We start from the raw sequence: 13,015 nt of genomic DNA, 5'->3' as shown, positions 1-13,015 counted from the left end.
CGGGGTGCGCTCCCGCTGCTCGGTCCCAGCGCCTGCCAACCTAGCAGTTCGAAAGCACCTCCGGGTGCAAGTAGATAAATAGGGACCGCTTACCAGCGGGAAGGTAAACGGCGTTTCCGTGTGCGGCTCTGGCTCGCCAGAGCAGCGATGTCACGCTGGCCACGTGACCCGGAAGTGTCTCCGGACAGCGCTGGCCCCTGGCCTCTTAAGTGAGATGGGCGCACAACCCCAGAGTCTGTCAAGACTGGCCCGTACGGGCAGGGGTACCTTTACCTTTTAGTATTTGGGGTCATGTTGCTTCCAAAAGGGCAGGGACAACACGGCCATTGTGGTTAGTCGCCCTTGATAGCCTTATCCTCCATAAAATTGTCTCATCCTTTTTCAAAGCCATTTCAAGTTGGTGGCCATCATTAGTTTTCTTGGGAGCATCGTAAAACCAATACAGTTATCTGTTTTAATTATCAGGTTTTTTTATCCACTTAATATTCTAGTCTCTGACTGCTGGTCTATGAGTGTAATAAACTGATTGATTGATTGATACAGTGAGAGGCTCTAATGAGGAGGGGGGGCAGGATTATAGCCAGCGAGAGGCCTTGCTCTGACACACTTTTGCCTATATACCACCCTTGTGCTTTGATTCTTCCAGGTGCACACAAGCAAGGCTTGGCGAGGACCAGAAACCACTCTGAATCGGCCAGAGCCCCCCCAAATGTGGAGAGGCGGCGGCAGCTCTCTGAATCACATACAGACACCATGAGCAACAATGACTGCAGAATGGGCCAGCGGCAGCTGGGGACCCCCAGAGGTATGAATGGGGAGGTTCCGCAGTTGAAAAGCGAAGCTTTCTTTCTTTCTGCATGCTCTCGATGCCCATAAAAGATAAGCTGCATGGAAGTCTGTTCAGAAATGGGAATCGCCTTGGCTGATCGGCTGTGTGCTCTTTCAAACCCTGATGTTGTGATTCTGAATTCTAATTCAGGTGTCTCAGATCAGCTTTACAAGTCACTGTGCATCTGTAGGAATCCAGAACCAGACCTCATGAAAACCTCGGGTCCTTTATTCTCTTCAGGCAGCCAACAAATTTTTGGTGCTCAAGGTTGTAGAGGAAGCAGAACACCTGTCCTGCAGAGCCCCTTCTCTTCTCCTCTTCCCTTTTGATTTCCATGTCTCCCCATACTTCCTTTCCCTCTTGCTAAAATGTCCAGGTTACCGACTGTTGCAAAGTACGGTAAACCTGCGGTTTGGTTTTTTTTTTTAATCATTTGGCGCAATTATGGAATAGAGACAAACAGCAAGGAGTAAATATCAAGGAGTTAACCATCGTTTGATCAAACACGGTCATTATATCTCAGCTTAATCAGCCCTGATATGAGCAAACTCCTTTCTGTGCACTCAGCCCTGCTGCTCAAAGGCCCATCAAGTCCAGAATCCTCTTTCCTAGAGTGGCCTTGGAAGTTCTGCCCTCAGAGCATGCTGCCTTGGATTTTTTTTTAAAAAAATTATATTTATTCAAATTTTAAAGATTACAGAGAGAAAAAATAAAAAAATAAAAATACAAACAATTGGAAAAAAACCCCAGATCAAACCTTTACATCACTTGCTTTCATTCACTTACTTCCTTGACCTCCTCACACCCCCCATTTTTGTATTCTAATTCAGTTAGATGTTTCAGCAAATCCTTTCCAGCTTTGTTTTTATCTTAATAGTTTATCTTAATATATTGTGATTTTACATTCTCTTCTTTCACCAAATTACTTTTACTTAATCCTTTATATCTTTCCTGCTAAAACCAGATAATTCTATTCCAACATCTTTCTAACATTCCTTAATTATGCTGCCTTGGATTTTGGAGTAAACATATTGATGTCATGACCAGCAGCCATTGATAACCTTGATCCTCCATGAAGTTGTTTGATCTCTTCAGAAAACCACCTGTTGTCCCAACTTGTGGTAAAGAATACCATAGTTTTAACCGGTGCTCCCCCCCCCCCCAAAAAAAAAAAATGTTTAGGGGTACTCTCATTTTGAATCAAGAAAACCACCATTTTATAGTTCAGATCGGGGAAAGTAAATATAGTAAATGACAAAAGTACAAAGAACGTACATTACCTCATATTACACAGCTGACAGTAACTTCCACATTGGCATGAGGTTGTATGCACTAACATCTTCCCTCCTACATTCAGCTCTTACTTCACACATTAAACGCTCGCTTCCATCTGAGACTCAGGAAACACTGTGACAGGAAATGGGGCCGCCATTGGGGGTAGCAACGGAACTGACGGTTCACCGTGCTAGAGAAGAAACTAATTTTTTAATTTTTTTTCGTTTCTTCTCCCGTTAGATTCATAAAATGTTAAGGGGTATGTGTCCCCCTGCGTCCCCCCCCCCCCCAGAAAAAAAAGCACTGGTTTTAACTATGCCTTAAATGTGGAGAAGTTCTCCCATTTGTCAGTCCCTGACCTTCTGCTGGATGTTTTACCGTATGACCCAGGATTCTGATATCACAAAAGAGGAAATACAACTTTTTTCTGGTCAGTTTCTCCGCAGCATCAAGAACTTTCTGTCATGCCCCTGCTTACTCATTACCCTCCCGCCAAATACCACAACCTTTACTTATAAGGGAGATGCTCCAACCACTTGGTCATTTTGGTTGGCCTTTTTGAACCTTCCTCAGTGCTACAATGTCCTTTTTGAGTCAAGGCAACCCAAACTGGACACAGTGCAGAAGCACCCTAGGTTCTTAAAAGAGCATTTATGATACTGGCCGTTTTATTTTCAACCACTTTCCTAGTGATCTTGAGCATGGAATTTAGCTTCTTCACAATAGCCGTGCACCAGGCCAGCATCCTCTCTGAGTTTTCCATGACAACGCCGAGATCCACCCTTTGGGTGAACTAGGGAACTAGCCAGGGAACAACCATTTCCTGTTTTCTTTGGACAGGTAAACTGTTAATTGAAGGCTTCCCAGCTTGTTTGGTGGCTGGTGCAAAGGGTGGGCGGCAAGTGTGAAGAAAGGGCTCCCTTAAATGATCATTCTGGGTTGCTGGAAAATTAAGCTTCCTTAGCCATGGTTTTTGCATGTCTGAACTGAGCCATTGGTCTCTGTAAAAACAAACAGCTTTGTTATATATGGCGAGGCAGTGATTCTGCCTTTTCCCCCCCCCCAGGCGGTCCCTACACCACCTGCTTGGCCCCTGGCGACAGAAAGAATCGGAGCAAGCCAACTCGGGGGAGGAAGAAAGTATTTGAAGCCTACATGTCAAGGGAGGATGTCTCAGCAGGACTGAAAAGGAAAACACTTATCCAGGTACTTGGAACTTGGAACGACTGCAAAAGCAGCAAGCTGTTGTTGCTGTGGATTTGCTTTTGGGGATGCTACGATGGAGGCAGTCCTTCTGTGTCCGTCCGTCCCGTCCCCCCCCCAGTGCTTGTTTACCTGTGTAGCTCTCAGGTAGGACTGCAGGCATCAATGGGCTGAATTGGTAGATGGGCATGTTAATCAGCGGAACAGATTGGAGAGTAGCTTTTCGGTATTTAAAACCATTTCAGGCAGAAGAGGGGAAACCTTTTCCTTCTCTTTCTCTCTGCCTCTTCACTGAGGACAGGGAACAAATGGTTTTATAGTGTAGGAAGGTGCGATGCTCTTGCCTAACCTTGAACATAAATCTCCCAAGTTAGTGGGCTTCAAACGTTAGGCCCTCCTTGAGTCCCTACTGCGTCACCCCTTTCCCAGACTCCACATAACTTCTTAAGCCATTTTCAAGGCTAGGAACCAGTGCTGTGTGCTCCCCTTTCTTCTGTCTAAACAGGAAGCCGGGTATGAAAGATGAGAGGCTGAGATGGGGTTAATCAGAGCAGAAGTGGTGGTGAATTCATGCAGGGTTGATATTGCTGGTGGAATAAATTAGCCTTCCAGCTCCTCTAAGTTCACCGTTCCTGGTCTAGCTAGTAAGAGCAGATCAGCAGCAGAATACAGAGCTATTGAGGAGGCTTGGGATCTCCTTCCTCTGAGATTTTCCCAAAGAGGCATCTGTCAGAGGATGTTTGAGGCGTAGATTATCCACTCTCAGGGGGTTGGCTTAAATGACCTAGTGGATCCTGTCCAGCTCTGTGGTCATGGTCATGGTTTTTGAAGGAGAAAGTCAGGATATTGCGACTGAGGCCCTACAGTCTTGAGAGTACTGACACCCTCTGGCAGGTGTGGAGGTAACCTGTTCTGAAGAGTCAAAAGAGCATTAGTTCAGTGCATTTCCCCCTCTTGAATGCCTGCCTCTTCCTGCACAATTGGGGGAGGAAAACGCAAAAATCTCCACCGATAAATATAGCAGCTATTGTTTGTGAGTGATTGCAAAGTAATGTGGGTTAAGGATGACATCATGAGATTCTGCAGCCAGAGCCTTGGCCCCTGACACACATGTGAGAACAGTTGTTCTTTGCAGATGGGGAGAGCGGCTGGTTCCAGATATGATATCACAGCGTGAAATGCACAACATTGTAAATAGGATTTTCATAGGCACAGATAATAAGGCCCATCTGCTTTCGAGGAGGAACGTGGGGAGTTCCTTCCTTTTTCCAGAAGAAAAGCACCGGAGGAAAAAGTGAGGTGCATATGTGTGTGTTGCGAGGCTGACTGTCTATTTTGGTTTGTTGACATTTGGGTGGTGACACACATGGTGGGCCATGTTAGGTATGCGCCTGCCACGTATGCAATGCCTGCTATTGCTGCGCAGATGGGCTGCAGTCATACGGCTGCAGTGGCATAGCTTGGGTTGCCAGTGCCCGGGGCCGCATGGAGGGGGTGGAAGGGAAACGGGACGGAGTACGCATGCACATTCAACTGCCTAAGGATGTCTGCGTCACCTGGGAGATCGCAGCCACAGAGAAAATAAAATAAGAGTTGCTCTGTTGTCTGGAGAGGTTGCTTCCTGGTTCACAAGGAGAAGCCGTTTTCAACTGAGCCCAGTGATGGAAGCAAGTAGCTGTGCTGAAGCAGCACCGATAATTGAAATTATGTGCCCCTAACAATTTTGCACCTGAGGCAGCTGTCCTGGTGGCCCCCCTACGACTCCACTGTATGGCAGTCTTGGAATTGTTGGCCTTTGGTGATGGGGGTTTACATAAGGTATGCTCCCTGCAAGCTTCTTACATATCAAGAACTAGAATTGAATGATGGGTTGAAAGAAGAGTTCCTTTCAGATGTTCTCTCTCTGTCCAAGGATGCTGGTTATCTCTGGTGGGTAGTTCGCTCGGAACCTCTCTTGCACGAGCCTCTGCCAGATCTGGTTCCTGCACAGTTAAAGTGTGCAAAGGGGGCCTGTAGCCAGCAAGAACAGGCCTCTGAGCAGCTTGATTCAGAAGTGCCTGGGAGTCACACGTAATCTCTCCTGGACTGTTGGTGTCAGGAGGCTTCCTTGGTTGAGAACGTGAGCAGAGCCATCTTGGATCAGGCCCATCGTCCAGCATGCTGTTCTCAGCTTGGTCAACAAGGTGCCTCAGGGAAGCCTGCAACAGGACCCGAGAGCAACAAAAACTCTCCCCATTTGTGACCCCCACCTCCTGGTATTCAGAGGGCATTCTGGTGGGGTGGCCACAGGCTGGCTGCTCACCTTACATTACTCCCTTGGGGCAGGGGCTCAAGTCCATTCATTGGAATGAAACAGAATGGCACATATGCATTCTTATGCTACTGCTGCTAGTTCCAGCAGGAATTTCCAACGCTTTGTGCTCTTAGCATTAAAATCTCTCTCTCTCTCTCTCTGTGTGTGTGTGCGCACGCACGCTTACTGTTGCAGCACAGTTCCTTGCATACATGACTCAAAGCTCCCGCTCTCTTTTCCACATGTGAGCAAAGAACGTTAATGTCCAAAAGGGTCTAGTGCCAGGCTACAGCGCAATATCTTTGTTCCTCAAATGGTTTGGAATGTGCCTGCTAAGTGACTTTTAGCAAAACAAAGCATCTATTCTATAGAAGTATAGTCTGGAGGATGAGTAATGTGTCCTTTTTCAAGTGGTGGGTCCCTTGTGTGAATGAAAAAAATCTCAGAACTGGCTGCTTCCCCCCCCCCCAATAAATCAGCATGTTTTTCGTGTATGGTCACCCACATTCCAAGTCCTACCAAAATGCCACCCTCCTCCAACCCATTACAGTGAATTTATATGGGGGGATAAAACGTTTTTGTTCCATGATTGTTATCAATCACAAATGGAATAATTATGAACTTCCACTTTAAAGCCTACTTAAATGCCTCTGATTAAAGTTTGGCTGCAATTTCAAATGCTGACACGAATGCTTTATGTAAACTTAGATGCCGTTTTTAACTGAAGGCACTTGCTATGTTTTCCAGAATGCTTTATGAGTTTACTTCTAAAAATTACCCATAATAAAATAAGGTTCCTCAAGTAAAGCAATGAGTATGATCGAATCCAGGGAAGATGAGAGATTAGGTGCTATTCTGCTAATGTTAGCAAAAGGATTCTGGTTGTTTAGTGGGACACCCCCTGACATGCGCCCCATACCCTCCCCAGGTTTTCTCCAGAGGGTTGGGATTCCACTCGTTTTATTTCATTATAGATTCATATAAATCATAACTTGAAATGCTCGCTTCACTTTCAACTCCTTGATTTCAGCTTGAATGCAAGAAAAGTCCTATAGTTTTGCAGATATAGTGGTACCTCGGGTTACATACGCTTTAGGTTACAGACTCCGCTAACCCAGAAATAGTGCTTCAGGTTAAGAACTTTGTTTCAGGATAAGAACAGAAATCGTGCTCCAGCGGCGCGGCAGCAGCAGGAGGCCCCATTAGCTAAAGTGGTGCTTTAGGTTAAGAACAGACCTCCAGAATGAATTAAGTACTTAACCTGAGGTACCACTGTACATACCAAATAGTTTTGTAGTTTAGTGGATACATACCAATCTAAGATGCTTGCAGTAGCTACCACCTCTGGACAAGAAAGATGGGCATTTATTTATTAAAATAAAAGCATTTGAACTGCTGAGACAAAATCCTTACTCAGCCATAAAGATCATCCTGGATAGTTCAGTTTAAATCATAGAATCATAGAATTAGAAGGGTCTAATCCAATCTCCCTGCAATGCGGGAATCTAACGCTAAAGGACCCATGACAGGTGGCCATCCAACCTCTGCTTAGAAACCTCCAAGGAAGGAGGGTCCATAACTTCCCGAGGGAGACAGTTCCACTGTCAAGCAGCTCTTGCTGTCAGATAGTTTTTTTTTCTGTATGTTGAGTCGGAATCTTCTTCCTTGTAACTGGAAGCCATTGGTTTGAGTCCTACCCTCCGGAGCAGGAGAAAAACAAGCTTGTTTCCTGGTTGTTAGAGCATGGCGCTGATAACAGCGGGGTTGCAGGTTTGATCCCCGTATAGGACAGCTGCATATTTCTGCACCGCAGGGGATCAGACTAGATCAGGCCCTCCCCCCCAAACTCAGCCCTCCAGCTGTTTTGGGACTACAACTCCCATCATCCCTGGCTAACAGGACCAGTGGTCAGGGATGATGGGAATTGTAGTCCCAAAACAGCTGGAGGGCCGGATTTGGGGATGCCTGGACTAGATGATCCTCAGGGTCCTTTTTGACTCTGTGATTCTATGATCTATGATTCTGTGATCAGTGGGGAGGCTGAAGCGGGTGCGGGGAGGGTTCCAGGTGCTGGACTACAACTCCCATTCAGCCATCATGGACAGTGGTCAGGAATGATGGGAGTTGCAGTCCATAACATCTGAACATAAGAAATGCCCTCCTGGGTCAGGCCAGTGGCCCATCTAGTCCAGCATCCTGCTTCCGCAGTGGCCAACTAGATGCCCCAGTGGGAAACTGGCAAGGAGGATTCAAGCTCAAGAGCCGTCTCCCTCCCCTTCCAGCAACTTTTGAAACTTCCAGCAGATTGGTGAAGGCAGGTGTAGGGCAAAAACCAAGACACAGCCCCATGCCTCTCTGAAGTCTAGTTTCGAGGTTGCTTGATTCACGACGGACATGAAAAAGGCACATTCAGTGCTGGCCGTTATTAGAAAAAATGATTCATACAAGCCAGGAGGTTGCTAATGCTCATGACAGCTGGGTATTTTATGTACCTGCTTCTGGCTGTGGATTGTACTTGTTTAAAAAGATTGATGCCCTGCCTCTTGATCTCCATGGCAGCTCACAAAAACAATACAACCCAGTAATCCCTGTTCCCCTGGCTGGTGCCCTTCCTTTGCTTCTGCAGCCTCAGGACGGTTGGCGGTCGATGCCGGGCGCATTCTGGCAGAGGAGGTGGAAGCAAGATCTCTGCTGCCCCTCCTCTGGCTAATGGCTGAGGTTGGTGCAGATTCCTGGTGGCCCTTGGTCCTCTAGATTGGGGGTGGGGAGCTAGATCTGGCCACCTGCTGCAGGCCAAGTTTGATAGGTGACCCATCCCTCTGCCCCCCAGTTTGGAATCAAGCCATTACACAAAGGCATGGCTTGGCTGACACAGCCTTGCAGACCAAATGGAGATGCCTGGTGAGCCTAGTTAGGCCTGCAGGTCAGAGTTGCGCAGCACTAGTGTAGCTGGGGCCAGAGGTCAGAACATCCTTTTCCTTACTTCAAGCTCTGAACCTTGGACAGAAATGCCCTTCCTGTGGCCAGGTTTGGCCCTCACTTCAGGCCACCGTGAAAGATGCATGGTTAGTGGCAGGGCCCAGTCCTTTGACTTTCTGGGGAGCAAACGATTCACATTTTGGCAGGGGCTTGACTGGCTTTTTACGGCCTTGATGTGGCTGTAGCGCTGGCTCCTCTGGAGCTCCTCCTGACTCTCTTCCAGTGAAGCCACTTGAGGGCTGCTGATGCTGCCAGGAGCAAGTCTCCATCTCTGCTTACACCCAGCTCCACTGAAACCATGCTGTTTGCATTCTTTGCTGCCAGAATGTCCGGACCCTGCATGGGGCACCTCTGACCTGCAGGTTGAATCCAGCCACCCATGCCCCTGTAACTTCCCTATTCCATGTCCCTCTTCCCTGGCTGGGACACTTCCAGGATCTCCACTGTGGCCTCCCCAAATCCTTCCCTCCCGAGCTACAACACGGACACGGACAAACTGGAACGTGTCCAGAGGAGGGCAACCAAAATGGTCAAAGGCCTGGAAACGATGCCTTATGAGGAACGGCTAAGGGAGCTGGGCATGTTTAGCCTGGAGAAGAGGAGGTTAAGGGGTGATATGATAGCCATCTTCAAATATATAAAAGGATGTCACATAGAGGAGGGAGAAAGGTTGTTTTCTGCTGCTCCAGAGAAGCGGACACGGAGCAATGGCTCCAAACTACAAGAAAGAAGATTCCACCTAAACATTAGGAAGAACTTCCTGACAGTAAGAGCTGTTTGACAGTGGAATTTGCTGCCAAGGAGTGTGGTGGAGTCTCCTTCTTTGGAGGTCTTTAATCAGAGGCTTGACAACCATATGTCAGGAGTGCTCTGATGGTGTTTCCTGTTTGGCAGGGGGTTGGACTCGATGGCCCTTGTGGTCTCTTCCAACTCTATGATTCTATGATTCTAACATGTCCTTGAACTCTGATGGCGCCTTTTGCTTGTCTGGCTGGAGGATAGATAGGAGTGGCTCCATTGAAGCACCTGCCTGTTTTGCATGGCTGGAATTCCCCTGCCCATCACCTTTCCCCACTCCTTGCTGGTCTTATTTCTGATGAAAGCCCTTGTTGCTGACATCAGTGTGATTATTATTCAGTCTTTTTCTAGGACTATAACATGGAAGGGAGGGTTACGGTGGCATCATCACAATAAGCAAAAAGCAGCAAATTGGCTGTGGTAATCTTATTGGTATTGCATTAAAACAGGGGTCAGCAACCTAAGTGGCCTGCGGATGTTGTTTGACTGGCCCACGAGCCACCCCTGAACCGAGTTGCCCGCTCACGTGCTGCGCTAAACCGGCGCAACGCGGCACAGAGACTCGCTTCCGCAGTGCCGGAAATCGTGTCTGCACATGTACAGACGCCAGAAATCACAGGCGCGCACTATCCGGCCCACGGAGGGATCTCCGCGGCAATGATCCGGCCCAGGCAAGATAAACCTTGCTGACCCCTGCATTAAAACAACTCATTTCTCCCCTGATCTAATTTCTGTTCTTTTGTCTTTTTTTTTTAAAGGGACCCCTGAGAATAAACCCCAAGAAATACCACGAGGCCTTCATTCCATCTCCAGTAAGTAATGTGTAGCACAGTAATCAGCGAATGTGCAGAAGGTGAACGGCTGGAGCACCAAGGAATTAAGTCCCAAGACGTGCACAGAGCATGCAAAACCTTTGGGTGCAGTCCATGAAGCATTGCTGCTCCCCTGCCTCTGATCTATGCAAACCTCGCTGAAACAAACACCAGTATAGCAGGAGGGGAGATGGGTGTTCTGGTACACGACGATCCGAACTTTTAGTGCTAGAGGTGATGTTCGTTCTGAGTTTGGCAAAGCCAGCTGAGCCCAGGTTGGAGACCACCGGCTAGCTCTAAACCCAAGGGTTTATGCTTACGCTTACAGATGGCTTACAGATTTTCCCCTGACTTTAAGTTAAGCTCCCCTAAACACATGTGCTTCTCTGCTGCTGGTTTGCAGCATGAGCTAATTTGCGAACTTGATATCAAAGTAATGTGCATGCTGCATTTTAACGTTCTTGCGTCTGAATGCCAAACCACGTGCGGTTTGTGAAGCCTCCTTCAATCATGGACTGTGCATGCCTCCACTTTCTTCTTATTCTTTTTTTGCGGGGCCATTGGTTAAGAGAAATTAGGGACGCCGGGGTTTTGGCTGTACGGTGCCTTGTGAATGCAGGGGGTGCGCACGTTGCTACACTCGTAGGAGCCAACTTGTTCATCCGGTGAAGCTGAATGTTGAGAATTCAGGACACATAAAAGGAAGCACTTCTTTATGTAGTGCATAACTAATCTATGGAACTCACTGCCACAGGAGGCAGTGAGGGCCACTGAGTTGGATGGCTTTAAAAGAGGATTAGACAAATTTGTGGAGGAGGAGGGGGCCATCAAGGGAATGGAGTTGAGAGATGACCTAACCTGGGGAGAAAACAGTAAAGACCTGATGAGGTTATATTTTCTGAGAATCCTCCGGAAAAATAATCTTTCAAAGGACCTGTTGATGGCATTTTACTATTGTACTGTTGAGAGTTTATTAACTTATGATCTGTGTGTGTGGTTTGGGAGCTGCATGGTCCGGGAAAAAACAATGCTGTCCAGGGTTGTAAAGACTGCGGAGAGAATAATTGGGTGCACTCTTCCTACCTTGGATCAAATCTATGCTTCCAGGTGCCATAAGAAATCTGCAGAGATAGTGCAGGATAGTGCGCACCAGGAAATGATCTTTTTCAGCTTCTGCTCTCTGGAAGAAGGTACAGGGTTATAAAGACTAGGACTACTCGCCTGAGAAACAGTTTTTATCCAAATGCGATTTTGGTTTTAAACGCAGTGTAAAGTAGTCTCTGTGGGAGTATATTGTATTTAATTATGGGGTATCAGAGTTTTTAGGGGGTTAACCAGGCTGGGATAGCAGGCTTGCTGGTTTTTTAATGTCTGATGTAGATTTTTTTCAATTTCGTTCTGTATGGGACGAAGACAATAAAGATTATCGTATCGTGTCGTACTGGCCAGGGTGGCTTTGCTCTGCCTCTACAATCAGAGTCAGCAATGCTTCTGAACAGCAGTTTCTGGAAACCCCAGACGGGAGAGACTGCTGTCCTGTTGGAATCCTCCTTGCTGGTTTCCCATAGGCATCTAGTTGGCCTCTGTGAGAACAGGATGCTGGACTGGACAGGCCATTGGCCTCATCCAGCAGGCTGCTCTTATGTTCTCATAAGCCTGCTTTTGTTTTCTTTCTTTCTTTATTAATTTTGTATTACCGCCCACCCCTTCGCCTGCAGTTCACAGCATAAAAATACAAGATAAAAACACAAAATACGCAATAAAAATAGGAACAGAAACCAAAGAATAACCCCCGCTCCCCCCTCCCACAAACCTCGGGCTGCTTTGCTTGCTTATAATCCTGTCCTTTCTCAAATGACTTCAGTGTGGAGTACATCTTTTAGGCCGGCCGACAACAGCCCTGCAAGGTAGGTTTGTCTGAGAGATGGCAACTGTCCCGAGGTTTACAGCAAGCTTTATAGCAGAGTGGGTCTTTGTACCTGGGGGGGGGGGGGGGATAGCTTAGTCGGTAGAACAAGAGACTCTTAGGTTTCAAGCCCCACGTTGGATGTAAAGATTCCTGCTTTTCAGGGGGTTGGGCTAGATGACTCTTGTGGTCCCTTCTAGCTCTATGAAGTCCTGCATTCTAGCCTCTCAACCCTATTTCTAAAAGTCGTTCATGAGAGGTTGTAAGGCATCAACTTCAGGATAGTGTCAGCCCACGACTGGGATGATGCGGGGATCGAATGATTAGTTAACGTTAAGCCTGCCCACTTCTAGATGGGCACAACAAGGTTTGCCTCATGGAGGGATAACATGAGCACCCTTAAGTCGTCGCATGTGAGCTGGGCAACCCATGCAGGTGCTCAGTTTGGCAGAGGCCCACATTGCACCATTCTTCCCCCTTTAAAAATGTGCGTGGAAGAGGGCATCTGAATGGGTTCTTAGCGCTAGTTCACATATTCCCTTGTCACTTGCCCAAGGATGCATGAACTAGACGGTAGACGTATCACATTTACTGATGTGCCATTGAATCTAATGCACACCTCTGTTTTCAGAACCTTGAAACAAAAAAAAAGTATTTGCTGGCAAATGTAAACGGCCATCAAATCTAATGCACACCTTAATTTTTGCAACATAATTTGGCAAAAAATTGGCATTCGTAAATCCAGTATATTGAAATGCATGCTGTTTTGAATATGCAGTTATGCTGGTGCATAAAAAGGCACTTATTTGCATTTTGAGGGGACTGTATATTCATTATTCAAACAGACAAAACAGCCTTGTAGATAATTCCTGTTGCTCATTAGCTGTGAGAGTTTTAAGAGCTTATTTATCCAGTTTTAT

General features: G+C 47.0%; 1 protein-coding gene across 2 annotated transcripts in view; it reads left to right on the top strand.

Annotated features, from left to right (window-relative positions):
* DIS3L2 (DIS3 like 3'-5' exoribonuclease 2) overlaps positions 1 to 13,015 on the top strand; it is a 226,622-nt gene that overhangs the window by 27,506 nt on the left and 186,101 nt on the right. For both annotated transcript variants that reach the window (XM_079977678.1, XM_079977679.1), the window contains exons 3-5: positions 647 to 805; positions 3,171 to 3,310; positions 10,136 to 10,189. In XM_079977678.1, the coding sequence (XP_079833804.1) occupies positions 647 to 805; positions 3,171 to 3,310; positions 10,136 to 10,189 (353 nt within the window). The remainder of the gene's footprint in view (positions 1 to 646; positions 806 to 3,170; positions 3,311 to 10,135; positions 10,190 to 13,015) is intronic.

The sequence above is a fragment of the Podarcis cretensis genome, assembly GCF_951804945.1.
Source record: "Podarcis cretensis genome assembly, chromosome: 5".
NCBI classification, from domain to species: Eukaryota; Metazoa; Chordata; class Lepidosauria; order Squamata; family Lacertidae; genus Podarcis; species Podarcis cretensis.
Note: the sequence above shows the minus strand (reverse complement) of the source record. Positions and strands in the feature narration are given on the sequence as shown.